This window comes from Aulonocara sp. 'chitande type north' Nkhata Bay, linkage group LG7 (assembly GCF_057382095.1).
Source record: "Aulonocara sp. 'chitande type north' Nkhata Bay isolate Kocher_YH1m ecotype deep benthic linkage group LG7, A_spYH_male_GT1.1, whole genome shotgun sequence".
Lineage (NCBI taxonomy): Eukaryota > Metazoa > Chordata > Actinopteri > Cichliformes > Cichlidae > Aulonocara > Aulonocara sp. 'chitande type north' Nkhata Bay.
Genome location: NC_141350.1, coordinates 44,965,946 through 44,993,879, shown reverse-complemented (window position 1 = coordinate 44,993,879; position 27,934 = coordinate 44,965,946). Strand labels below are relative to the sequence as shown.

At 39.8% G+C, this 27,934-nt stretch overlaps 2 protein-coding genes across 7 annotated transcripts; one reads left to right on the top strand and one right to left on the bottom strand.

The window, feature by feature from the left end:
- Positions 1-7,666: 7,666 nt before the first annotated feature.
- On the bottom strand, positions 7,667-14,461 carry srsf9 (serine and arginine rich splicing factor 9). Of its 6 annotated transcripts, XM_086300711.1 has the most exons (7): positions 14,326-14,461; positions 13,551-13,845; positions 11,640-11,717; positions 10,150-10,326; positions 9,804-9,973; positions 8,669-8,841; positions 7,667-8,580 (listed from the first exon to the last, which is right to left on the bottom strand). In XM_086300711.1, exons 4-7 carry the CDS (start codon positions 10,305-10,307, stop codon positions 8,356-8,358), a joined length of 726 nt encoding a protein of 241 aa, XP_086156837.1. In that variant the 5' UTR covers positions 10,308-10,326; positions 11,640-11,717; positions 13,551-13,845; positions 14,326-14,461; the 3' UTR covers positions 7,667-8,355. The 6 variants fall into 6 exon arrangements, with proteins under 6 accessions (XP_086156837.1, XP_086156832.1, XP_086156833.1 ...); XM_086300706.1 differs by having other exon boundaries at positions 10,150-11,717; XM_086300707.1 differs by lacking the exon at positions 11,640-11,717 and having other exon boundaries at positions 10,150-10,571.
- Positions 14,462-15,508: 1,047 nt separating this feature from the next.
- On the top strand, positions 15,509-27,160 carry prodha (proline dehydrogenase (oxidase) 1a). The gene is made up of 14 exons (XM_086300705.1): positions 15,509-15,911; positions 16,148-16,356; positions 18,015-18,049; positions 19,585-19,734; positions 19,890-19,954; positions 20,295-20,411; positions 20,529-20,608; positions 20,745-20,826; positions 21,960-22,052; positions 22,168-22,314; positions 23,352-23,527; positions 23,613-23,711; positions 23,985-24,073; positions 25,595-27,160. The coding sequence occupies exons 1-14, from the start codon at positions 15,561-15,563 to the stop codon at positions 25,783-25,785; spliced, it is 1,884 nt and encodes a 627-aa protein (XP_086156831.1). The 5' UTR covers positions 15,509-15,560; the 3' UTR covers positions 25,786-27,160.
- Positions 27,161-27,934: the final 774 nt, after the last annotated feature.

Here is a 27,934-nt window from a genome sequence, read left to right as displayed (position 1 = left end):
AAATACTTATTTTCCACCCTGATTTACGAATAAATTCTTTACAAATCCTACCATGTGGATTCATGGATTTTTTTTTCACATTCTGTCTCTCACAGTTGAAGTGTACCTCTGGTGCAAATTACTGACCTCTGTCATCATTTTAAGTGGGGGAACTTGCACAATCGGTGGCTGACTAAATACTTTTTTGCCCCACTGTATATGAATTGGATTGAATTGAAAGCAGCACAGCTTTACCAGATTTAGCTTCCATGCGATATAGAGAGTCGTGGTCGTAATTTTTCTGCTGGTGGTTATTTCAAAGAGGTAGTTAGCTGGTGGCAGTTTGTGCTTCCTTCACATGCTCCACTTCCCTTTTTCACTTTCACTCTTAAACTCTGTCTCGCCCTGATGAACTTGGTTGTCATGGCTTTAAAGCGCGTCAAATTGTTTCTGTATGCCAAAAACCCCCAAAGGCAGCGAATAGTTTAATATTTCCCGGACATTTCTCTTCATTATTATCACTATTTCACTGCTGCTCAGAATGTCAGAGCTCTAACTTCAGCTATGAGGAAAGTGCGATCTTGATGATAAGCTTTTTACTTTTAAATGAATGGTAGCTGGTCAGTGGTATGTAGCCATGTAGATAATGATGATTTTGTCAGTTCATTTTTTTGCTGCAGTCATAGTGGATTTCATTTGTTTAGCCTTAAGACGAGAAATGATTAAGAGCTCGGGAGTATACGTGTAAAGGTGAATATCTTAAGATCTCGGCAGATAAACACAAGATACTCTATATAGCTCGATACCGAGAGAGGCAAGTCAGAAAATATGATTTATTGGTGCCACTTACAGTTACAAAATAGCCAAAACACACACGTCTGTTTCACTGTGGCTTAAATTCCAGTGTTTTAATATCACTGCTAATGTGTCTACATATGATCTTGCCTGAGTATTGCTGTTTGTGTATTGCTGTTTGTTGTCAGAAGATTTACAGTATACAATGTGTTAAGAAGAAACTGACTTACTTTACAAAAAAAAAACAACCCCTAAGCTAGTACTTATTTATTAAATGCAATACAATGTCTGTATATGGGCCTGGTCTGATTATAATGAAGCAAAAGCTAAAAGTATGCCAATGGAAATAAATATATTTTTATTTTTTCTGTCTTCTAAAATGGTCACTGAGTATACTTAATTTATTGTGTATTAAAAATCTTATATTTTGCATTTAAGGTGCCCTGCGTGTTCTTTCTGGTTAAAAGAGCTTTGATCAAATCAAATCAAATCACTTTTATTGTCACATCACATGTGCAGGTACATTGGTACAGCACATGTGAGTGAAATTCTTGTGTGCGAGCTTCACAAGCAACAGAGTTGTGCAAAATACAATAATGTAAACTTCAGATCTTCAGATTATCTTGTGTAAAATTGTTTGTAATAATAACCACTTTAGATCGTATTTTTGATCCTGATTCTTTGTTCTGGTGCCTTATTTGCGTGTCTGAAATAGGGTCAGTTTGTTTCAAGTCTGCCTAAAAACAACACCCAGATGCTTACAGGTAGTAGGCATACCTTCAGGGGTCTAGTGGAGTACACGACTCAAACTCAGCCGTCAGCAAAAGGGGGGCCGACATGACTGATCAGTGTATCTATTGATTGTAGATCTTGACAATGCCACGCCTGCCTTGCCACGAATTTTCTTGACTTATTTAAATGTTGTTTTTCTCATCTAGGGAAATAATTCTATCATCATGTGCTTCTGTTGGCTTCTTGCTGAGCTAGTCAGCACATTCCTTCTTTATAAGAGTGTACCGGATGGTTTGGCCAGTCCTAATGCTTTTGCTATCTCTCTGATAAATTTGTTTGAGTTAAAAATCAGATAATTGGATGGAACCGTAGTTTGCTCACCTCAATGGACCCAGCACTGACGTCCTGGATGGAGGAAGGTAATATGGCTCTTTAGGTAAAGTCAGATCAGCTGCGCAACTACCCAACTTAAAACTGTCACGTAATCCTTGGAGAAGAACAGATGGTACTGGGATTTTTTTTTTATATGTATGTTAAGGCAAGGCAAGGCAAGTTTATTTGTATAGCACAATTCAACAACAAGGTGATTCAAAGTGCTTTACAGAGACATTAGAAACAAGAACAAATAAAAAGCATGATTTAAAATTGAATAAAACAAGCAAATAAACTAACTAAGTAATTAACAAACAAACAACAGTATATAAAATCAAAACAGATAAAATCAGAACAGTAGATAAAATCAGTAGTTAAATGTAAGTTTTGAAATTTAAGCTTAAAGTGTGGATTTGGTGCTTTATTCAAATGCAGCTGAGAACAGGTGAGTCTTCAACCTGGATTTAAATAAACTGAGTGTTTCAGCTGATCTGAGGCTTTCTGGGAGTTTGTTCCAGATATAAGGAGCATAAAAGCTGAATGCAGCTTCTCCGTGTCTGGTTCTGACTCTGGGAACTGATAAAAGACCGGATCCAGATGACCTGAGGGATCTGGATGGTTCATACTGGGTCAGGAGGTCATTGATGTATTTTGGTCCTAAACCATTCAGAGCTTTATAGGCCAGCATCAGAACTTTAAAGTCTATCCTCTGACGGACAGGCAGCCAGTGTAAGGACCTCAGAGCTGGACTGATGTGGTCCACTTTTTTGGTCTTAGTGAGGACTCGAGCAGCAGAGTTCTGAATGAGCTGTAGTTGTCTGACTGATTTTTTAGGTAGACCTGTAAAGATGCTGTTACAGTAATCAAGCCTACTAAAAATGAATGCATGGACTAGTTTTTCCAGGTCCTGTTGAGACATCAGATCTTTTATCCTTGATATATTCTTGAGGTGATAGTAAGCTGACTTTGTTATTGTCTTAATGTGTTTTTCTAAGTTTAAGTCTGCATCCATCACTACACCCAAATTTCTCGCCTGGTTTGTGGTTTTTAGATGTATAGATTGAAGTTCTCTGGTGACCTGTAATCGTTTTTCTTTGGCGCCAAAGACTATTACCTCAGTTTTGTTTTTGTTTAGCTGGAGAAAATTGTGGCACAACCAGTCATTGATTTCCTCAATGCATTTACCAAGAGCCTGTACAGGGCCTCGGTCTCCTGGTGACATTGTGATATATATTTGTGTGTCATCTGCATAGCTGTGATAGTTTATTTTGTTGTTGTTTATAATCTGTGCCAGTGGGAGCATGTAGATGTTAAACAGAAGGGGTCCCAAGATGGAACCTTGGGGAACTCCACATGTGATACTTGTCTGCTCAGATGTGAAGTTACCTATTGATACAAAGTATTTCCTGTTTTCTAAGTATGTTTTGAACCAGTTTAGTACAGTTCCTGAAAGACCTGTCCAGTTCTCCAGTCGTTTGAGTAATATGTTGTGGTCAACTGTATCAATGCTGCACTGAGATCCAGTAAAACTAAGACTGACATTTTTCCACTGTCTGTATTCAGACATATGTCACTAAACACTTTGGTCAGAGCGGTTTCAGTGCTGTGGTTCTGTCTAAAACCTGACTGGAAGGCATCGTAGCAATTATTCTGTTTTAAGAAGTAACTGAGCTGTTGAGAAACTGCTTTTTCAATGATCTTACTTAAAAACGGGAGATTTGAGATCGGCCTGTAGTTGTTCATTTGTGTCTTGTCAAGATTGTCCTTTTTCAGTATAGGTTTGATTACAGCAGTTTTTAGTGATTCTGGAAACACACCTGATAATAAAGAAAAGTTGACGATCTGTAACAGGTCTGACTCCAAAGTCTTTGAGACCTTTTTGAAAAAACTTGTTGGCAGGACATCTAAACAGCAGGAGGAGGAGTTCAGTTGACCTAAGATGTCCTCCAGGTCTTTGCTGTTAATAGGTTGAAACTGTTTCATGGTGTTTAAACAGTTTTTTGGTGGACACAGTACATATCCTGGATCTGCTGTTGATGTACCAATTGCTTGTCTAATTTTTTGGATTTTTTCAGTGAAGAATTTGGCAAAGTCATTGCAGGCCATGGTCGAATGAAGTTCAGCTGCCACTGACACAGGGGGGTTTGTTAGCCTGTCAACTGTAGAAAATAAGACCCGAGCATTATGGCTGTTTTTAGTGATGATGTCAGAGAAGTAGGACCTCCTTGCACTCCTCAGTTGTAAATTATAATTGTGAAGTTTCTCTTTATAGATGTCATAATGAACCTGGAGGTTTGTTTTTCTCCATCTGCGCTCAGCTTTCCTACACTCTCTTTTTTCTTTTTTCACCAGTGTGGAGTTTCTCCATGGAGACTTTTTCCTTCCAGAGATAACCTTCACCTTAATGGGAGCAATAGTGTCCATTACATTTAACATGTTAGCATTGAAGCTATTGACGAGCTCATTGACTGACCCTCTGGACAGGTCAGGTGTTAATGGGAAGACCTGGTTAAAAATTGCACTACTGTGTTCAGTTATACACCGTTTTGTGATCACTGTTGTTGATATATTTGTGTGGGCTGAGATTTTACTTTCAAAGAAAACACAGTAATGATCAGACACGCCCACATCAGACACAGTAACCTTTGAAATGCTCAGGCCCTTGGAGATCAGTAGGTCAAGAGTGTGTCCTCTATTATGTGTGGCCTCTGTTACATGCTGAGTCAGCCCAAAGTTGCCCAGAGTGTTACTCAGGTCTTTAGTCCCTTTGTCCTGAGGGTTGTCCACATGAATGTTAAAATCCCCAGCAATAATTACACAGTCAAAATCAACACAGATCACAGACAGCAGTTCACTGAGGTCATTAAAAAAGTCTGTGCAGTATTTGGGAGGCCTGTAAACATTAAGAAACACAACTTTGGATGGGGCCTTCAGCTGTAAAGCCACATATTCAAAAGACTGAAAACTTCCAGGAGATAGCTGCTTACATTGAAATGATTCATTAAATAAGACAGCAACCCCTCCTCCTCTCCTGCTCGCCCTGACCTCACTGATAAAACTGTAGTTAGGAGGGGTCGTCTCGATGAGAACAGCTCCACTGTTACTTTGGTCCAACCAAGTTTCAGTTAAAAACATAAAATCAAGGCTGTGCTCAGTGATTAAATCATTAATTAAAAATGTTTTCCCAGCTAGAGATCTAATGTTTAATAAAGCCAACTTAAGTGTTTTAGAGGTATTACTTGTCCCCTCGTGTTTGGGAGCAGTCTGTGGCACACAAGGTATGTTTACTATGTTTAAAGATCTTTTAGAGTGCAGCTCTCTGTGTTTTGACCAGGCCACATGTCTCCTGTCACCTAAAAGTACAGAAATTTTAAAACCTTCTAGTAAACAGGGTCCCAGCTTCTCCTGGGAAAAGTCATCACTGCCATAATCCTCACAGCCCGGACCCTTCACACATCACGCATCAGACTGCGGAGACAGGGCATGAAGAGGAACTAAGGGGGGCGAGGCTGGGCAATGTGACTTCGATTGCTCTGTTGAGGGTGGGGCTCGATGGCGAACCTTTGGCCGCTCTGGTGGGGGGTTTATGGGGGACAAAAAGGGATTGGGACGGGGGGGTAGATCTGAGCCCAGCATTGACCCGCTCCATCATCTCCTCAGTGAATTTCAGGTGTGGGGAGGAGGGAGAAAGGGAGGGGGAGGAGGGTGATGGCCTGTCAGGGGTTTGGGGGACTGGGGAAGGTCGTGGTCCCTTGTCCTGGTCGTTGGTGTTGTTGAGAGAGTTGGAGGCAAATAGGGACCCCTCTTCTTGCCTTAGATGTCTCTCCTTTCTGAGGCTCTTCCTCAGATGCCATGGATGTCTCTCCTTTCTGAGGCTCTTCCCGGGTGGGGGCAAATGGAGCTCCTCCTCAAGGTTTCTGCTGGGCTTTGTCTGTTCTTGGAGTACTGTTTGTTCCTCTTTATGAGATAACTCCTCGTTTATCTCAGCCTTGGCACCAAGCACGGATGGATGACGTATGGAATAAAACAAGTTGGAGGTGAACAGTTTCACCCCTGACTTGTTAAAATTAAATCCATTTGCTTTGAACAGATGCCTGCGTTCCCAAAAAATATTAAAGTTGTCGATAAAATGCACTGAGTGGTCAGCACATGCTGATATAAGCCATTTATTCAGTGTAAACAACCTGCTGAATCTCTCGTCTCCTCCTCTGACCGGCGGTACAGGTCCACTGATGAATACAGCTGCATTCAGAGAGTTTACAGTATTTAATAATCCAGTAAAGTCCCGTTTCAGAACCTCCGACTGTTGTTTGGACACATCGTTTGACCCTGTATGCAGAACAATGTTTGTCACAGTTGGATATTCATCTGCAATTTGAAGAATTCTCTCCTTCAGGTTGTTGACCATATCGTTAGGAAAGCAGAGGACTTTAGTGTTCTTACCGCACATCCTTTGTACATCCTTTACGGCAGAGTCACCCACAATCAGAGTTTCAGGCCTAGCCTTTAGCTTTCCCTGTGGCCTTTCACTTTTCAACAGATTTTCAGACCTTATTTCGCTGCTTTTAGATGGATGGTTGTCCGATATAGATCCAGGGTCCTTTGATAGTGGAGCAAATCTGTTCTGCAGTTTCACATTCAGTTGTTTTGGAGGTTTGTTGTTAACCTTCCTATTCACGATTGTCCAGTCCTGTTTCCTCCCGTATACAGGGGTAGAAGAGCTTCTCTGTCTCGTAGGAAGTGAAGGCCAGTCGGTTTCAGAGATTTCAGCTCGCTGTGCCCTGCCTGTGATACGTCCTCCCCCTTCCAGGAGACATGATTTATGTCTTGGTTTTGCACCAAGACAGTCTAAGGGGGGATTATCACTTGAGGATTTATAATAATGCACAGAGTCTACTTTCTTGGTCATGTTATCTGTGCTCCTTAGCTGTGTACTAGCTTGCTCATCGCCATTGTTTTGAATCAAAGGCAAGGTTGTTTCATTTCCACACAGTCCATTTACCTCCACGTTTACTTCTAAGCGATGAATTTTTGTCTCCAGTACTGCAATCTTCTGCAGGAGGCTGTGGTAGTCATCTGTGGAGAGGGAAGGCATCTTGTTGCTAGTTAGCCTAGCGGTTAGCACCTTTCCAGGCTATTGAGGCTGCTCGGTGCCCAGACGCTGTAATCAGGCTTCAGCTGTGTCTAGGCCACAGACACACGGAGCGCTGAGGACAAGGTAACCATAAAATGTTGCTGTTTCTGTTAAGAACACTCTAGTCCTAATGATCTACAAGTGTCCAGAAGTTATCGCAGGTAAGCTCACATGGAAAAAATCAGCATAAAAATCAATATAAGAAGCAAAGCATTCAAGAGCAAGCTGCGTTAGAGGTCCAGCGTGCTCCATTAAACCAAACTATTTCAATATCAGCATTGATTTAGTCATTGGAAGCACAGGTCTAATAAAGTAACCTCAGGAATAATCATATTATTGCATACGTTTTCTTTATTTAAAGGTTATTCAAAGGTTATCACCCTAACTAATCGACTAAGCAAATAGACTACTGGCATAGATGTGACTGGGAATAAAACCGCAAGAAAAAGGAATAGTTGTCCTTTGTGTCTTTTTCATGTTATCCAGTTCATTATTCTAGTTTGGGCAGAAGCTGAATAGACAATTTTTCAACTTTGAACTGTTGATTTCTTGGAATCTACTCCACATTTTTTTTTTCTATATAAATTATTACTGCAGATTAAAGAAGGGAAATGTCTTCACTTTAAGTACAGAAAAAAAATGGAAAAGAAACTGTCACAGTAAAAGTTTGCATTTTATTGGTAAAGAAAAAACCCCCAAAAACGATAGAGATGCATACAAATTATAATCTACATTTAGACCACCTCGGTCAGCGGCCTACACGTACAAAGAAAAACCCGAAAACAAACCCAAAGGACAATTAAGTCTCACAGTCAACGTGTTACACTAAAAGGGTTCACTAATTTTACTATACTGATTAGTTTTATGGGTTCTTGGTTTGGCCAAACAGAAAACGCACCCTTTCATACTTAAAGCTACTAAGATGTGACACATGAAAAATAAAATTACGTCAATTCAAGAAGCAGGACTGCAGAAATGTGTACTTTGTTTTAAATGTTTGACATCGCACTCCCGAATTTCTTTATAAAAGAAACCTCCAATATGTTACATAATGGTCAAATGGTTATCTCACAAAAAGTTAACACATAATTCTGTTTCCGGATAACGTATGGGTGTTTAACAAACAAAAAAACTCCCCCTAAAAACAAGACTGTGGGGAGGAGCAGGTTGTTCAGGGGTTCCTGACCATGGAATGTTTTTAATCAAGAAATAAAAATGGTGTGTGCTATGAGGAGGCCTGAGGTTTTTAAAAAACAAAACAAAAACAAAAAAAAATAAAATGTAGAATTACAAAAACAAACCACAAAAAATAATCATCCAATTCCTCTAAATGATGCGACTTTCTACCGATAATGACGAGGTGGTGGGCTGTGGTGTGGCGGAAGGTGTCTTCTCGGAGGTGGGCTATGCCGTGACATAGCATGGCGTGGGGGCGACTGGTAGCGCGCAGGGGGAGATCTTCTGTTATAGTAAGGAGAATAGCGACCTCTGGATCTGGAACGGGATCGTGATCGATCCCAGTTGGGAGTACCTCTTTCCTCATACACACGGATATAAGCAGTCTCCCCCTAACAAGAAATAACAAAAGAATTACACGACATCAGCTGCAGTTTATCATCAGAGGAACGATTAAATCTCACCATCACTAACACTAACCTGATGTGAACGGAACTCTGTCCCATCCAATCTACGCAGTGCATACTCCATGTCCTCTCTACGGAGAAATTCCACTACACCCTCTCCGTCACGCTGCACATCTGCAAAACAGACATCTCCTGCTTCCCGCATGTGATCCTTCAGATCCTGCCAGCTTCCAGATGGTGGCAGTCCTGGAACAGGAAAAGACTAAATGATGGTGTGGACAAAATATACTTCCCTGCTTAAATTTACCTGACACTTTAAACCTAAAATCTTAGCAGGAAAGGGTTTCATTATTTCTCCAAAGTGCAACTCTTTCTTTAATTCATTATTTTTATACAGTCTGACCTTTACACCTCTTGAAACCTAAAGAAGATGGAGAAGTGGAAGACTTTGCATTTCCCCTGCCTTTAAATTGCTAAAAATGCCAGGAATGACACAACCTGGTTAATGTTAAAACACTATAAAGCTAAGACCTGGATTTGTGGTCTGTCTAAGGTGTTACCTATTCAGCACCAAGTGTTAATTTACACTGTCTTTAATCATTAACACTTTCCATGCACAGCAGTTACTTATTAATGCCAAACCCACAGTTGAAAATACTGAGATGGTCAATCATCCTTATAACCAGTAGGAAAAAACTAATTGACTTTTTCAAGTCTCCTGACTGATAAGTCCACCCACTTCTCCACCCAGTGTTTTAGGTGAACTACAGAAACATTTGACAAAGCACATAACATAATTAATGATACACAATGACAAAATGACACCTACCATCACTATAGCCGGTGTTTGGGGTTACTCAGCCAACATGACCGGTTTCACTTTACTGTTTTGATTTTCATGACCTCATCCACTTAGTCCCTTTGACTTCCAATCCGCCATGAGAGAGAGAAACATATCTGCCTATGACTCATGACGTCCTCAACTAGTCCCCTTGTCCTCCAGTCCGCCATGAGAAAGAGAGAATGATCTGCCTACGACTCATGACGTCCAGCTACCAGTCCCCTTGTTCTCCAGTCCGGCATGCGAATGGGAGAAAGTTATCTGCCTAAGACTCCTATGTCCACTTTCCTACCAGTCCCCTTGATTTCCAGGCCGTACCGAATGAGAGAGTAATATTAATTGGCTACGACTCATGGCGTCCACCTACCAGACACTATGACCCGGAATTCAGATCTTCGAGTTGGGGGTCCAAATCTTCCTCTAGGTGCTCCTCCACCACCTCCCATTGGGCCAGGTTTAGAACGGGGATACTCCACACGCAGCTTGGAGTCCCCATATCCATATCCATTCCTTCCATAGACCGCATCATCTGCATCCCTAAGAGAAGAGAGCAAAGAACTCCTTACCAAAGTACGCCTAGCGGACAAAGGTTGGATATCTTGTCTCCATCCATTCCCTGCCGGCAGTCACTGGAGACGATATACCACAAAATTTATGGTGTCCAACAAGGAGGAGTGTGATTCGAGTTGCCAAAAACCATCCGCAAAACTCACCGTGGGTCTTCAAATCGGACGAAGGCAAAAGGGATAGTGCCTCTATTGTTCTTCAATTCTATTTCACGAATTTTTCCATATTTGTAGAAGAGATCCTCAATGTCTCTCTCCTGGACATCCATGGGAAGATTCCCCACATAGATCCGGCCATCAGACATGTTGGCTGAGTAGGCGACACTGCTGACACAAAAGAAGGGGGGCACCTGCAGACTTTTAGAGATCACTTCTTGCTTTCACAAATAGCTGTGGAAGTGGTCCTTAATCATATTCCTAGTCCCAATCCAAAACTTAGTCCATCCGCAGACAATTCCTTAATTTACACAAGAATAAAGCTTTAAAGAAGGGATGAAGCCGTGATAGAAGTAAATGATGGGCTCAAGGAAAAAAAAAATGGCACAGGACTTCGGATCCAAGCCTGAAAACTTTAAAAACACAGTGTAATGAATGTCCAACCATTTCAGTGATTACAGATCTGTTCTCTTTAAAGTGAGATTATAAGCATACTGTGGGAAAAAATGTAAAAAGGTACTAACAATTACCTGTGTGTAAACGGTAAATGAACTGATGCTTACGTGTTTTTCTACTCTGCTTTTTACTGCAAAAACAATATTTTCTATGCCTTTAACCTTTTTGTTTTGTTTTATGTGGATTAAGCTAGCATGCAATTCTGTGTGTACTAAAAAAATTTATTTTGCAAAACCTTTTAAAAAATGTCTTTATATTTTTCCTTGGAAAATAGGAAATATGTGCCAACCTAAATGGAAATTTAAAAACCGTATACAAGGCAAAAATGTCTGTAGAATTCTAATGACCTTGAAAGTCAATATTTGTTATGACCAACTTGATCCTTGAACACAGCCTGAACTCTCTGAGGGATGTTTTCTTAAAGTAGTCTTCAGGAATAGTTCTCTAGGCTTCTTGAAGGACATTCAAAGCTCTTCTTTGGATGTTGGCTGCTATTTATTCCATTCTCTGTGAAGATGATCCCATACTTCTTCAATAATGTTGAAGTCCAGGCTCTGGAGAGGCCACTGTGTTTTTCTGTCCAGGTATGTTTTTACTGCATTGGCAGTGTGTTTGTTATCAGTGTCATGCTCAAAAATGAAGCCGCTAACAATCAGCTGTTTTCTGATTTTACGTTATTTTCTGTGTTTATCATTTCACAAATTTTTCAAAGAACTCCAGCCAACACCACTGGCTGAAATACAGCTGCAAACCATGACAGAGCCTCCACTATGTTTTACAGATGGCTACAGACACTTACTGTTGATGTACTGTGACATCCTCCTTTCAACCAAAAACTTCAAATTTGGATTCCTCGCTCCAGAAGACCTGTTGCTACTGATTTTTAATCCAGTCCTTGTGTAATTTGACATACCTCAAACTCTTTCTCCCCTTTCTCTTTCCCCCTGTATAAGAATGGCTTCTTACAGCCATCCTTCCACTGAGACCATTTCTGTTGAACCTTCAGTGAACAGTACATAGATCACCTGAAGGTCCAGATGTATCTTTCAGGTCTGACACAGTTCTTTGGTGGATGGATTTCTTCAAGACATGACCTTCAGATCCTGTAGATATATATATACATATTTGGTGGGGGTAAGATTTGCCACTTCTTTGGCCCTCCAGTTTCCTCTCTTTTTTAAATGGACACACTGAACACCATGCACAAATTTCAACTAAGAGCTCTTTGGTAATCACTTTGTTGGTGCCTAGATACTATTTCATGTCTGTCAAACTGTGTTATTGTTGGTGTTTTTCATGAATTCAACAAAAGAAATAGGAACACCTGTGTTTTAATGACATGCTGATATAATACAGTGTCAAAAATACAATTTTAAACTGCTTCTTTGTTAAGTGTATTGTTATCCATAGACATAACACTATTCAAAGAAAAACACTGACTTTCAGAAAACCTGGAGGACTATTTCTCAAGACCACTTTAAAAATTACAAGGAAGTCTAGCTCAAAGCAAAATATAAAGAAATGATGGGCAGCGCAACACTTTCTTATATTTCTACTTGTAAAAAAAGGGAGCCAATAATATGAAAATTGTTTGACGCTTAGTTGGGAGGGCAGACCTCCAAAGCAGCACAACAATATGGAAAACGCATAAGAAAACTGTTCCAGCTTAATGCAGCTCAGCGACTACAACCATGCTATGAAGGTAGGTGATAAAGACACATATAGAGCACTCACTAGTTGCACTCCATATGACATGCAAAATAAATGGTGGATGAAACTAGTTAAAAAGCTCCGTTTCTACTTTATTAGGTTACAACACTCCAAAGGGTCCTGATGAGCAGTTATGCTATCTTTTCACTTCAACTTTCTCAGGAAAGCACCACGCCACCGGCTGTTGGTCTTACATTTGACATATACTGTGTAACAACTAGTCTATTGCAGTGCTGCTGCTGGCACCTTGTGGCAATAGACACACAGTTTGAATCATGTAGTCCGCGATCTATGACGGCAGCTCACTGGAAAAAGGCTAAAAATTCAGATTGTTGCTTTTACACCAATAAGTGCTGTATTTTTGCCCATACTATCACAAACATAATTATTACAAAATTACTTTGAAAAATCGCAATATTATCATGAGACTGTCGCCGTCCAATGTGCATTATTCCAGACTGACACTACTATTACATTTTTCTGTAAACTCAGGCTGGTGATTTTAAAAGCTGCCGCATAAAATGTATATACAAACCCAGCATATTGAAACAAAATGTAATATTCATAAAAACGGTGTTTTGGTGGCTGTCATACAGCTGCTAACAGGTGTTTTCCGTACCCTATACGTTTACCTGGACTTGAAGGCGTTTCCGGGGCCTTGAAAACCCCGTTTAATCGAGCAGTTGCTGAACCTACCAAACCTGTTTAACGTCCCATAGCTGAACAACTGCGATCTGACCTCAATTTAATCTAAAATTCGAGAGCTCCTGGTTAGCATTACCGCTTAGACACTACAGTCCAGATTCGTTCCAGCCATTCAAATTTGGCTTTGCCCTAAAATATCACAGTGGCTACTGCTAAAGTAGTCATAGCTATTGTTAGCAACAGGCGGCTGTAAACGAGGGGTTGCTTACATTAAAAGCAGTTCAGGTATTTTCCTTTCTTTCTTTTGTTTTTTTTTTTTTAAGTCTTGTAACACGGCCTCTGGAGTCGACCCATTCAACTTGACCTTTATATCTAGAAACTAACCCCTAGCTTATAATTTGCACACCAGCAATTGCGAAACCAGCGCAGTCCCTTTGTTGGTAACGTAAGGTCGATCAGCGAGTCAGGCTAAAAAGACTCTGGGTCGGCTACAATTTGCTAATATTTATCGCTTTCAGAGAGCGCATAATAAATGCATATGGTAAAAAAACAAACTTAAATTAATAAATGTCTCTGATTACCTTTTAGAGCAGGTAAATGTGCCTGTTTGTAGAATTAATGCAACCAGTTAGCACACTCTGCTGCTTCCGCGTAAGTTAGCACATTTACGGGAGATGGCTGCGTTCTTCTTCTACAGCTTTTCATTTCCGGCAGACAGTAGCCACTGTTACATCATTGCTGCCCCCTGCTGCTGGGAGAAGTTGTGGTGACGATCAGTGAGCAGCAGCCGAGCGTTACAATAATGTTTGCTTTGAGAGGGTTGTTGGAGCAGTAGAGAGAAGATTAGAAGAACACGTGCGCGGTGTCTTTGTGGACCTAGAGGAAATATATGATAGAGTGCCAAGACAGGAGTTGTGGTAGTACACAGGAAGTCAAGAGTGGCAGAAAAAATATATATATGTGAATATGCACTTGACTTTATAGTTGGTCTGAGACTTACTAAAACAAACAAACAAACAAGAAAAGGAAAATAAAATAATCAATTTTTCCCCTAACCTTAATTTTGAGTTATAAAGTCAAGTTTTGAGATGACCAAAAAAAACAAAAAACAAATAAGCTTTTATACGAAACTGAGAGGGACTAAAATTGAGAACACTGACTGCTTTATTTTGTAACACAAACTAGTTCTCATTTCTATCCTCTGAATTAAAAGTTCATTATTAATTTAATTTTAATAGAGAGAGCGAGAATATCAACTTAAAATCTAGAAAAATTTTCACATTACATAAAAGCTATAAACTGATTTGCACATCATAGAGTGAAATAAGTATTTGATCTTCAAGAAAACACAAGTACCTGGTGGTGTTGCTAAGCAAGGAGATAAAGCGTTTCTTATAGCTGGTCACCACATCTGCACACATCTCAGGAGGGATTTTGGTTGACTTCTCTTTACAGAAACATTTAGGTTTCTTGGCAGGTGTTTGCAACTTGAAGCTTCAGCGTCAAAGATTTTCTACAGGATTTAGGCTGGCTACCCCCCCCCCCCCCCCTTTCTTTTCATGTAAGATTTTATGGTACATGCCCGCCCCTCCAGTGGCCCCCTCCATGCAGCAAAGTCATCCTGTAATCCTTAGCAGAAAAACAGTATGTTTCCACCTCGATCCTTGATTGTGGGTCATACTTTCTCTTCCTCCACACACAGTGGGCTGAGTTAAGTTCGGTTTCATCTGACCGCAGCACTTTCTCCCAAGCCTTCTCTGACTCCTTAAGATGTTCACTAGCCTGCACATGTGCCTTGTTCTGCAGGGGGACCTTGCTGGTACCATACAGCGTAGAGTGTTATCAGTATTACCATGGTCACAACTGCCTTCAGATGATTAACAAGCTCCTCCCATGTAAATGGCCTGCATTTGTATAGCGCTTTACACTACATTCAGTCATCCACCCATTCACACACAGGCAATGGCAAGCTACATTGTAGTCACACAGCTGCCCTGGGGCGCACTGACAGAGGCCGGACACTGGCGCCACCGGGCCCTCTGACCACCACCAATAAATGAATAAAATAAATTGAATTGAGTAGCTACAATTGATTGACTGACTGTAATCTCGGCCCCATTGGACACACAAACAATCTGTGGGAACCAAAATCCTGACTGGGTTGTAGGCGATCAAATACTTCTTCGCTGAATGACATGCAAATCAACTTTTATGTAATGTCTTTTTTTTCTGGATTTTTGCTTTATATTCTGTCTCTCTGCATTAAAATCAAATGGCCAAATAATGAGGGACTGTTCACAAACTGGATCAAATAACTATTACCCTCAGTATAAGGCCTCCTGCTTCTCTTAAACCATCTGCTTCTCCTACTACACGACGGGGGAGTTTTTCAGGTTTTTCACTGGAATGAGGCCCGTGGTTCTTGCGTGATGCCTATCGGGGACGTGATGTAACAAGTGAGGCAGGGCGCCACCTCCCGATTCTGACATACCAGAGCGCGCTCATTACGCAACACTCCAAATATCCAATCGGCAAAGAAGTCTGCCGGTCTCAGTCTGCGTGCAGCTGCCGCTCAGAAAGGCGAAGAAGGCATGTCGTACACTAAGTTTGTAGCACCCTTGGTCAGGGCAAACTCCGGCAGCATCCGAAAACTGCGGATTTCGCCTGCGAGATGCCGCTCAACAGTCGCATCCACCAAAACTCGAGAAGAGAAGGAGCAGCAGCAGCAGCAGAAGACGAATGGCTGCACCGTGGTAGAGGCTGCGCCGGTTGAACTCATCAGCCAGTCTAGAAAAGCTACCAAAGCTCCGCTGAGTAAAACCCACATCGACTTCGAAAACACACAGGAAGCCTATAAGAGCAAAGGTAATATTGAGCTGCTCCGGAGTCTGTTGGTCTTCAAGCTGTGTACGTTTGACATCCTGGTTGACAAGAACAAAGAGGTGAGTTGACGGGACTGATCGGCCCGATAACGCATCCTCTGTTAACCCTACACACACGTGCGTTCAGATCAGCACCAAACCGGTGCACCGCTTTACCAAAGCTCAATGAACTCTCCGCGTTGGCGCGCTATGAATGTGTTTCCGCTTTTGACTCGCCGAGGTGAAAATGAAAAAGGGGCTGTAAACCACTCAGGCAGAGTAACCTGTTGTTTTTCTTGTCCCTGTCATGTTTTCAGCTGATGGATCTGAGCAGGAAGCTGCTTGGACAGTGGATGTTTGAGAAGCTGATGAAGATGACCTTCTATGGGCAGTTTGTGGCAGGGGAAGACCACAACTCCATCAAACCGTTAATTCGGAAAAATGAGGCCTTTGGTGTGGGGGCAGTTTTGGACTACAGCGTGGAAGAAGACCTGACACAAGAGGAAGCGGAGAAGAAGGAGATGGAGTGAGTAGCAAATACACACGTAGGCTGATTTCTCCTTAAGGACTGTGGTGCGCACAACTTTGCAAATGCCATATAAGATAAGAGATAAGATAAACCTTGATATATGTGTGTGTCAGATGAGATTTAGTGAGCTGCATACCCAGGATTGTTCAGCTCACTAAATCCATAAAAGCCAGCTGAGTCAAGTTTATTTTGTATGGCACAACATCACATGGTGTCATCACAAGTGTGTAACTGCACCACATCATAAAAACCCAGAGAAATCAGAAAACTGTGGAAGAGAGGTCCTCTCCATTACTTGTCTCCATGTGTGGCTGTAATAGGAGCCGCACACTAGAAGAGCAGCTCCAGGACTGAAAAAAAATCACAGTAATGGATATTTTAGCAGTGTTAGTACAACAAGTTCATTAAAAGACTGAGAAACTGTAGTACGTGTATTACCTGATTTGTATTGATATCTTTAATAGTGAATTAAATGAGTAATTTGACTGTTAGTTTCCACAGAAGTATTTAGGTCTATGTCTCCATGCATATAGCTCATGTTTTAGAGCCTCTCCTCTCATTTTGCCTCTTCTCTTCGGCACATTAACTAACCATATGCACATATGAAAAAATGTAGTTGTGATATTTGAAATGCTCTTGGTTAACCATTGCCTGTGTCTCTGTACTAAGTTGTCCCTCTGGAAATTATCACTTAAGTTCAAGTTATGTGTCCTACTTGAGTGTCAAAACTATTCCTCTGGGCTGCACTTTGATATCAGTGTCCTCTTATCTTATCACCTCACAGACGGCTTCTGTTAGGCTTTTTATCAAAGCAGTGCCAGTCATAACATGTAATGCTTTATAATCAAAACCTAATTTGTTTGTGTTATTCTCAGGCAGTTCAACAGTGCTTGTCCTCTATTGGCTCGCTAAGACAGGCCTCCCTGCTCTGATTGGTTGAGCCAGTTTTTCAGAGATGGGATGGGCATCATTGAAAGGCCTCATGGGTTGCCATGAGAGTTGCTTTCAGGAGGCACATTGAGGCACACTAGCAAGTGTTACACGATATTCTGTGATTTAAAATACCCACAGTGCTCTACTTAGGACTATCCCAACACACACAAACAGACACAGGAGGAACTAAACTGCTTTTTCTGATAAAGACCAATGATGCCTCATCATGCTAACTAACAGATGCTAACACTAAGGATATTTCCTCTGTACTTTTTTTTTTTTTTTACAAGTTCTAAAAAAAAATCTGTTAGTTAATTTAAAAAATCAATCAAAAATCTAGTTTTGATTTTTATTTTGGTTAACTAAAATGTTCTTTCAAATCAAGTTTTAGTTTTTAGTTTAGTTTTAGTTCACCTTGGCTATTTGCCTTTGTTCCCCAATGCGTCTCTCACGTCGCAACATAACTTGAAAAGCAGGTCATTGTCACGGTTGCATAAGATTTCATTGTGACTGTTAAAAGAACGAAACAGTGCTTTTTATCATCATGTCATCTGTCTTTTTGAAACTTTTCAGACTTTCCGCTATTCATTGTCTTATTACTGTTAGTATGCTGTGTTATAAAAGTTGCTATTGATCTGACTGAAAGAAACAAAGATGAGACAAATTTTCTGTTGCCTTATTTTTTTTTTACTGTTCTAATGACATTTTTTTTTTTTTTACAGTTCATGTGTTTCTGAGGCAGAGAAAGAAAGTCCAGGTATGTGTGTCAGTAAAAAACAAAACTAACAAACTTTATTTTATTTTTTATTTTATTTTGCATACGTCTCTGACTAAAGAACTGCCGTGGAGTAAGCTGACAAGGCTGAGCTGCTGACTAGTCAGCTGCTTCAGCTGTTTGGGGGTTTAGTATGCATAGTTATGCATCCACGTAGTCTAGTCAGGATGTTACTGGTTATAACTGGATCTTGTGGGGGCTGAAATGTCAAGTTCAACAGACACTGCAGGGTGAAGCTGGGTAGTGTTTAAGGGGTTGATATTTAATGTGTTTGTGTATCATTTACCTGTTGGCAATCACTCTGAGACAAACTTATTTTATACTTACTTCAAATCAGTCTTTGTGGGAGCTGAATTAAAAGTGCTAATGTGTTACATGCACATTGATTTGCAACCAGAGTGGCTAGTTTTAAATGAATAAAGTAAAGCTTATTTTTGATATCTATTGTGCTCTCAGTAATTGTAACAAACTTAAAAAAATGCCCCCCTTTAGGATGGAATTCCTTCTGATGAAAATCCATTCACGTTGTAGGATAAATGATAGCAGTAAAACTGCTCCTCTTAAATCAAATGCAATCAGTTAAGGCAGCATTATAGCCATCGTGTTACTTCAGGGCTCTCGGATTCGTCGGAGCTCTCCAATGACCATCCCGGATTTTCCACTGCCTCCTTTTCCTCCCTCGGTTTTCACAAACACATTTGTCTCTATTACAGTTACATCATCTGCAAAGCTTAAAAATAAAACACATGCACCTCCAGGATTTTATGCAAGAGGTATCTTGCATGCTATCTAGGTCCCGAATAAAGCTGACTTCTTTGGGGGCAGTCACTGATGCAAGAGTAAAGAAATCATGATTTCTAATTTCTAATCTTCTGGTCAATATTATTTTTATATGTAAGTATGTGTGTGTGTTAGAATTACATTGTCTAGCCCTATGAGTAGTTCAAATTCCTAATTAAATATTTATTGGTAACTTGAACAAATTTATCATTTTATTAAGGCATTTTTTAAAATACATATAGTTGTTATTAATTGTTGCATGTGTGACGATGTTCATGCAAACTTTCGTTCAGATTGGGCCACCTGTTAAGGAAGAGCTTGGGTACATACAGGCATTATGAGCAAGGGAAATGGTTATTGGTTATTGGTCAGCCAGGTTTTCAGAATCTATTTCACAAATTTTTTAGCAAGTTATCAAGAAGACACCACTTTTCTCTGCACTGCATTCTCTATATCTGTGATGCTCCACTGCTACATGTGCTCCACACATGAGCTATATAATAATAACAACAATCCTAAATTCCCTCAAAAATCTTGTTCTTATTTGCACATATAGGACAAAATATGCACTGGATACCTTTGATAGACCATTATAGTTGCATAGTAATGATGTGTTGTTTAGGCTCTAAATCTCCTTTGTATGTGAATTGATTATTAATCGTCGGGATATCAAAATCTTGGTGAACTTGAGGTTTTTTTTTCATGCAACAAGCCACTAAAGTTGCGTCTCACTTCAGGTGCGGATCATCGTGAGAAGAAGTACAAGGCCCATCGTCAGTTTGGAGACAGGCGCGGGGGAGTTATCAGTGCACGAACTTACTTCTATGCAGATGAGGCCAAATGTGATATGCAAATGGAGACATTCATAAACTGCATTAAAGCTTCTGGTAAGTAGTACAACTGCTGGTCAAGCACAGTTTGGGTTCATTTTAATAGTGTAAAACATAAATACTTAAAAAGTAATTTAACGAAGTAGATTATTTATTTAAAGAAAAAAATCTAATAAAAAAAAAGTGACATGAGGTTTGTTGTTTCCTCTCAGGTGGAGCTTCTAATGATGGATTTTCTGCTATCAAAATGACTGCACTGGGTCGTCCACAGTTCCTTGTAAGATTAACGTTTTTCATTCATTCATTGTTAACTGAAACGTAGTGTCGCAGGGTTTAGACTTAAGTCTTAAATGACCTTAATTTAGCAAAGAAATGTAGCAGAAGAACTAGTCTGACTACAGGAGGAAATCGTTTTCTTTTTACTTGATCACTTCAAAGTTTTGATCAGTAAAAAAAGTAGTTTTTACATCTCAGTGTCAAAGATTAAAAGATAGTTAAACTGTTTGATTTTTGTCTGTAAACAAACTACTCTTGTGGTCAGTTAACCCCATTACAAACCCTCGGATAAAACTACTGCTGTTACTTGATAATTAATATGTTGCCCTCTGTTCAAACAGCTCCAGTTTTCCGAAGTCCTGGTTAAATGGAGACGGTTTTTTAACTTCCTGTCGGCGCAACAGGGAAAATCTCAAATGACGGTTTTAGAACAGAAACTGGAGCTGGAGCAGCTCAAGGTGATATGCAAGTTTATGCTCAAATGATGTCTTCATGTCATTTTTTTTTTAGTTATTTTTAAGGTGTTCCAACCTTTATGGTTCTCAATAATGAACTGAGGTGTACTCTCATTGTAGGAAAGTTTGACTGAGCTGGGTGTTGGAGCCAAAGATGACATAGAGAATTGGTTTACTGGAGAGAAGCTGGGCCTGTCTGGGTAGGACAGTCACTCATTTGTTTACAATTAATCTCCTTTAACTGCACCTTACTAATTCTTCATCCAAGTTATTTCTAGTTTTACCTTTATTCAGCTTTTTCTCTTTTGGCTTTATATTCTCATGTCTTACTTCTAGAACAATTGATCTGTTGGACTGGAACAGTTTAATAAACGACACAACAAAGATTTCAAATCTGCTTATGGTGCCAAACCTTCAGGTGAGTCATCATCACATGACGTTTTAGTGGTTTGGAGGTGGGAGAAAAAACGACTGGATTTCAGCTGTTTGGTTTGAATGATCACAGGTATTGCTTCATCTCTTCGCTGTTTCTTATTCCCTGTGCAATACACAGATAAGCTGTTACCAGGCACTCCATGTTTGTTCAGCCATTTCCACTGAAGTGGAAAAGATTATCATGCTTGACTGAACGCAAACATAAAACACCCTTTGCCTTAATGCCTTCCCTACTACCTTTTGTTCAAAACCTTTACTGGCCTTACTAAAAAGAGAATCGGCTGTTTAATTCAGGCCAACTGCAAAGAATCTGCGGTGGGATTTTAGGAGAGCATCAAGTTAGTTACAGTTAAGATAATATGAACTTAGTAAAGGTAATCTATGCTATTTTATGTCTACTGTTGATAACAGAAATACAACTGTGTTCGACAATCAAATGTCTCTCCCTTTTTTGTACTTGTTCTGCTATTAATCTTGTTATTTCTTCTCAGTTGTGGCCTCCTTTGGTCACTTGTTGTCTTATCTCTCCATTTTCACTGTGTCACAGCATTACCTTCCACATTTTAGAAGCTTATAAAGCCAACAAATCCAAACTTTGGAGGCTTTTAAAGGCCAATGAAAAAGATGACTACCTTTTTCTGTTAATTATTATGAACTTTTAAAGTAGATAAAATGCTTCTTGTACATGGCTTTTCTAATTTATGATTTATCTATAGCTATGTTATTAAATTTATGGTGTAATAAACGATTTAAAATGAGGAATAAAACTAGAAAAATGAAGTGCCAACAACAGCAACAGCTGTGTTTATCACCTTGTCATAAAGTCTTTATTGCTTTGTGGCAACAAGTTAAATTGCCAACCTGGGGGAACATTATGCCTTCCCACCACAAGCAAAAACATTTTAATGCATTAGAATAGCATGTTTTGGGACTTGTTTTGGGAAGTGCTCATTTCGCATTGGCCATGTAGCCAGTATAATTGAGGGAAGCTGACAAATATAGGAAACGTTTCTGGCACCGATGTTGAACTCTTTCCTGCCAGTCACATGGAGATAAAATTTACGGCTTTATATTAATCATAAAGTCGATTAATATCTTTTTGTTTTGGTTGCATAGACCGGCCATCTGGAGCCTTTGCTGAATATATTTACCGAAGAAGAAGAGAGGCAGATGAAGAGAATGCTGCAGAGAGTGGATATTCTGGCCAAGGTGAGGACACTAAGCAACCTGTACCTGCAAATAGTGTGGGCAACAATATAGGGATAGGACACGGTTTTATATGGTGCTTCATATTTTACTCTCTAATTGTTTTTGTGCACTCCAGCATGCTGTAGAGAACGGGGTGAGGCTAATGGTGGATGCCGAGCAGACGTACTTCCAACCAGCTATCAGTCGCCTGACCCTGGAAATGCAGAGGAAATTCAACAGAGAAAAGCCAGTCATTTTCAACACCTACCAGTGTTACCTCAAGGTGAAACTGCAGTTTTCTCAATGAAGCTGAACTCGACTGATAAACTAGTGTGTGTCGTGATGATTGTTGCTACTTACTAACCTATCGAAGCACACAGAGTATACCGATAGTGTTTTTATTTTGCAGTATTTCTTTAAATATGCTTTAACAATGCTTTATTAGTTAAAGCAATGTTTTATAAGAAACAGGAAGTTTCTTTGCCAGAGTGCTTTCCAAACTGTGGCACATCAGTTTGTTTATTACACAAAAATTAGTCCCAAATCTGCCAATACTACTGCCAGTTTCTCCCTCAATAATCTGTCCATAAGTAAGGAGGTGAAATGTATTTATATCTCAGCATCCAAGATCAAAATCTGTAAACTGGGTCTTAAGCAGTGTCTACAGATCTTAAGTCCAGTGGGAACAACTTCAACAGCTCCACAACCTCAGAAATACATAATTTCCTTGAGTCCTTAGCCTGGACCGAGGTACCACCAGAAAAATGTTTGTACTTCATGAAAATGTTTTATCTCTCATCCAAGCGGCTTCTTCATTCCTAAAACCAAATGGTGGAGAGTGCCAGTTGTATAATCCCTAGTGTGGGTTGTCGTTTAAGATTATTAATCATGTGCCTCATCACATGAAACAAGGTCTGAGAAATACTTTTCTTTCCAAGCTTATTGCACTACCGTGACCTGGATGACTGAGAACCTACACAGATAGTGGCACCTGACCACAGAGAGTGCTGAAAGTGATCACCACAATCTTCATCTGAACTCTAAACTTTATGTGCAGTGTAAAGAGAACAAACAGGATCTGATAATTATGACACTTTTCTTGTGATTGTAGTGATGAGGAAGATATAACTACAAGTTAAGAGCTCTCCACATTTTTTCCTTAAATGATATGGTTTTTTATATATATTAAAAAAACAAAAGATATTTTGTGCACATTAATCATGCAATTTTGCATCTACCGATGTTACAATTAGCATAATTGTGGTTATTTTATGCTAGGTTTGGATGCCCTTTTAAGTTTGTGTTGTTAACGGCATTTAGGAAGCCTACGACAACGTGACCTTGGATGTTGAGCTGTCTCGGCGGGAGGGTTGGTACTTTGGTGCCAAACTCGTTCGCGGAGCCTACATGTACCAAGAGAGAGCCAGGGCGAAGGAAATTGGATATGAGGATCCAATAAACCCAGACTATGAGGCCACTAACAGGATGTATCATAAGTAAGTCTTGAATTTTTATCAAGCCGCTTGGTGATTCTGCTAGAAATTGCATAAATCCTAACCATCTGTTCCACTGTTTGTTTAGGTGTTTGGAGTATGTGCTGGAGGAGATTGAACACAGCAGGAAAGCAAATGTCATGGTTGCAACTCACAATGAGGACACAGTGAAGTTCACCCTCGATAAGTACGTTTTGTCCTTGAGCACTTTACATGTGCAGAGACAAAACTCAGATTTAGTTTGAGCATGTACAAATACCCTAAAGCTTTCATTTCTGAAGGATTAACCCTAACAGTCTGAACTCATACTTGTATAACTGCTCAAAGTGAAATATTCCTTGTAAAGCCTCCAAAGCAGCTGTAGGGTTAACAGAGAGTGGTGGGATAGTATGTTCCACATCTGATTATGTAACAGTCCTTTAAAATGTGTTTCTCTGGTTTTTTTTGGTTTTTTTTCCAGGATGAATGAAATGGGCCTGTCACCCACTGAGAATAAAGTTTACTTTGGACAGCTGCTGGGGATGTGTGACCAGATCAGCTTCCCACTAGGTATGTTACACTCAGCACTAAAGTAAACTGCATGCTGCGAAATCACCGAGGCACATGTCATGTAGGCGTGTGGTCATGTGGTCAAAGACGTACCACTGAAGTGTTGTTCCCAGTGATGTCAATGCTACGATATCCAGGCAGTCACTGACCTTGTCTGAGGTCATGTTGACAGCAAACACTTTGTGTTGCCAGTGCCCTTCACTTAGTGTTAGAAAATGTCACGCTTGTCCTGTCATAGTAGTCTGAGGAGAAGTTTAATGCTACTCTTATTCCTGTGAATGATATTAATCATTGTACAAACACAACATAACATTTATCATCCAGGTTCTTTAACAGCTGCTTCAACTTTATATTTTTAGACTGTTGCTGTTTAAGTCATTTGTTTGATTTTGCAGATGATTAATCCCTCAATACAAAGGAGATATCTATATCTGAGAAACTCACTAAAAGAGGAGTCAGACCTCGGTGTCACTTAACACTCTCAGGCTCAAATTAAACTGCTTGTTGCTCATGCACTGGGTAAAACTGGTTGCAAAAAAAGGTGCTGCACTAAAAAGCTTCCACTAATTGCTTGGATTGCCTGTGGTTTTTATTTATGTCTACTAAAACTCTCCAACTAGTAGCCGAGTGGTAGTTAAAAGCCTAGCAAAAATGTAAAAGGTTCGCCTTCAAAGTAAAAGTTTTCAAAGGTAAAGCTTTTATTTTACTTTACGATGGTTTCACTTCAGCTCGGAAAACAGCTGGCCAGTATTTTTAGACAAGTCCTTCACTTTCAAGCAAATAACGAATGTCACTGACTGCACTCTAGACCTGTGTGGCTCGGCTTGTAGCATTTATTTTCCTCCAGCCTCCAGCTTTCACTCACAATCAGTCGGGGGGATGGTCTCTAAGCCAGTGTGACTAGGGCCTTATTCACTTGATCCTACATTGTCCCATGATTGTTAGTGGTCAAGTGTCTGCAGAACCTCAATTTATTCGTTTTATTGCAATTTAAAAGTGATTTATTAGGAATTTGATTTATAGTTTCTTCCGCACCATTCGTTACTTCACCTTTTTTCACTGAACATTAACACTCCCCATACCTCCCCCTACGTTGGTTAGCGGAACAGTCGAGCACACAACAGGACTTTGGCTCATCTGTGTGCTCACAACTTGAAATATTCTGGTTTAAACTGGGGTCTTGCATGATTTCACAGGACTCTTACTTCAACTATTGTGAAACAGGCACAGTTGGACATCACGTAGATTGTGAACTTAAAGACCGTTTAATGTCCAGTCTGACTACACGAGTCATTTGTGTTCCCACATGCACCTCTGTCAGGTGTTGTCTGGAAAGCTCAGGACTTCAGTGCATGTGTGAATACAACTTGGTACCCTCTGTTTGTTCACTTCATTCGCGATTGTTAACTTAATGTATTCTTGTATTATAAGCAGAATGTATCGACTGCATGCTGTTATACACCATATTCACACATGGTGGTGACTGTGAACACTGAATCTCCTTCTCTTATCTGAAAACAGGCCAAGCAGGTTTTCCAGTCTACAAATACGTTCCATACGGCCCTGTCAATGAAGTAATCCCCTACCTGTCCCGCCGTGCTCAAGAGAACCGCGGGATCATGAAGAGATCCCAGAGAGAGAGGAGCCTGCTGTGGAAGGAGCTCAGGCGCAGACTGCTGGCTGGTCAGATTATCTACAAGCCTGTTTACTAAATCACATTTGCAGACAATATGCAAAATATTTCTGGGCATTCCACCCTTCTTGGTGTACCTCTGTGTTAGCTGCTCTTTGTAGCTGGGACTTGTCTTTCCTGGTTCACTAGAGGACAGAGCAAAGACTGTTTTTCAGCTTTACTGACAAATATTTTAAATATTTAAGTATTCATGCAATACAGTAGTGCTGATTTATTGCAGCAGAAGATGTTAGGTCACATTAAAATGTGATTTTAGTATTTGTTTAACTTTTAAACTGGTCTTGATAATTCTTAAAATCAGCATACATCTAAAAACTTTTTAAAAATAACTTAATGTGTGTGTATTTCTAAATGGTGGTCTTCCCTGATAGACTACATTGAATTATTCAGTGGAAGATAAGAAATTAGGTTTGAATGCCAAAGTTGGCCTACTTGTGTGCATAAAAGCCATCCTGTGCTTTTAAAAATTGTACTCTTTGCATGTTGTGGTATTGTGTTGAGTTAAAAGATACAAGTGCCTTATGGTTATTTTTTTCTTACTGTACACCACTCCAAAGGGTAAACCTTTTTAATTAGGGATTATGTGTGAAAACATAATTACTTTGCATTATAGCAACTTTAATTGTATTAAAACTGCATACATCTGTAGTCACGTTTGTGGTTTTTAATCATAATCAGTTCTATAAAATTGTAAACAATAGATTTTGCATCCCGGGAAAGATGATCCCTGTTTCAGTCTCTCATGTCCACTCCACAAAAGAGGAACGGCAGATCAAATGCAATTATTGCTGCAGATGCCTGCAGGCGAGATAACTACCTAGTCTTTTGAAGCACATGTTTGCAGGAGCAAACCTTCATTTCGCCTCTGATAAAACAAACAGCAAACAGAGAGACTCGGTGTGATCCATTTGAGGATTTATTAATGTTTTGATGCTTCAGTTGTTGACATCTGCCAGATGGCCTAAATTTCACAATCGGTGAAATCGACGGCATGCTCTGATCCATGAACGGTGACAGATGTTCAAAGCAGAAACACGGGGACTGTTGTGACCTATGTTTCAAAATGTTAAAAAAAATCATGCCGTAGATAATTTAGCAGTTTTTAGGTAGCTTTCATTCAAGTACTACAAGAACAATTGCACTATTATATAATATAAGCTGTGGGCGAGGTGAAATGGCATGTGGCTTTTGTGATCATGGAGAAGAATGATTTGTGTTACCTTTAATTTGTCACCCATACAGTTTATTGTATATGTAGATGTCAATTTCTGATGAGAGATGTTGTCTTGTGTCTTCTCTTTTATTTTCTTGTTTTATTTCGTCATCACTGCTGTATCAAGATATTATGTACTTGTGTAAATATATGTAAATAAATAAAATAGTTAATTTTAAAGAAAAAGAACAAGAAATGTTTGTTTGTTTTTTCTTATTCAGACTGCAAATGTTTATGGTGGTCCCAAAGACTGACATAATTCAGTTCAATTCTCAAATCACTTTTTTTCTATAACACCAATTCACAGCAGTTTGCTTAAGGTGCTTTATACTATAAGGTAAAGACCCTACAAATTTAGAAAGAAACTCCAACATTCAGATAACCCCCTACGAACAAGCACTTTGTGACACTGGGAGGGAAAACCTCATTTTTTGCAGGAACAAACCTCTGGGAGAACCATGCTTAAGGAGGGGCAGCCATGTGCCATGATCGTTGGGATTGAGGAGAAAGGGAAGAGAGCAGAGAGAGAGACAGGACAAAAGACAATGGGAGACAGAGCTTTTAATAAATACTGCTGATTAAATACAATAGCGGTGTGTAAACGGAGAGTGGAAAGAGATGGGTAAAGAAAATGCTTGGTGCATCATGGTAAGCTCCTCAGCAGCCTAGGCCTATTGCAGTGTAATTAAGGAAGGGTTTATGGTCACCTGATCCAGTCCTAACTATAACCTTTATCAAAAAGGAAAGCTTAATGCCTAATTTTAAAGTGGGTTACACGACATATTTATTAGATATTTCAGATTTTACATAAAGATCTTTTTTAGAACCATGAGCAATAACCTTTATGTCTTAAAGATCAACCCGTAAAGATATACCTGTGTTCATCTGGGTTCGTGGGCAGATAAAGCTGTGTGTCATCTGCATAGCAATGAAATGTCTTCTAAAAATACTTCCT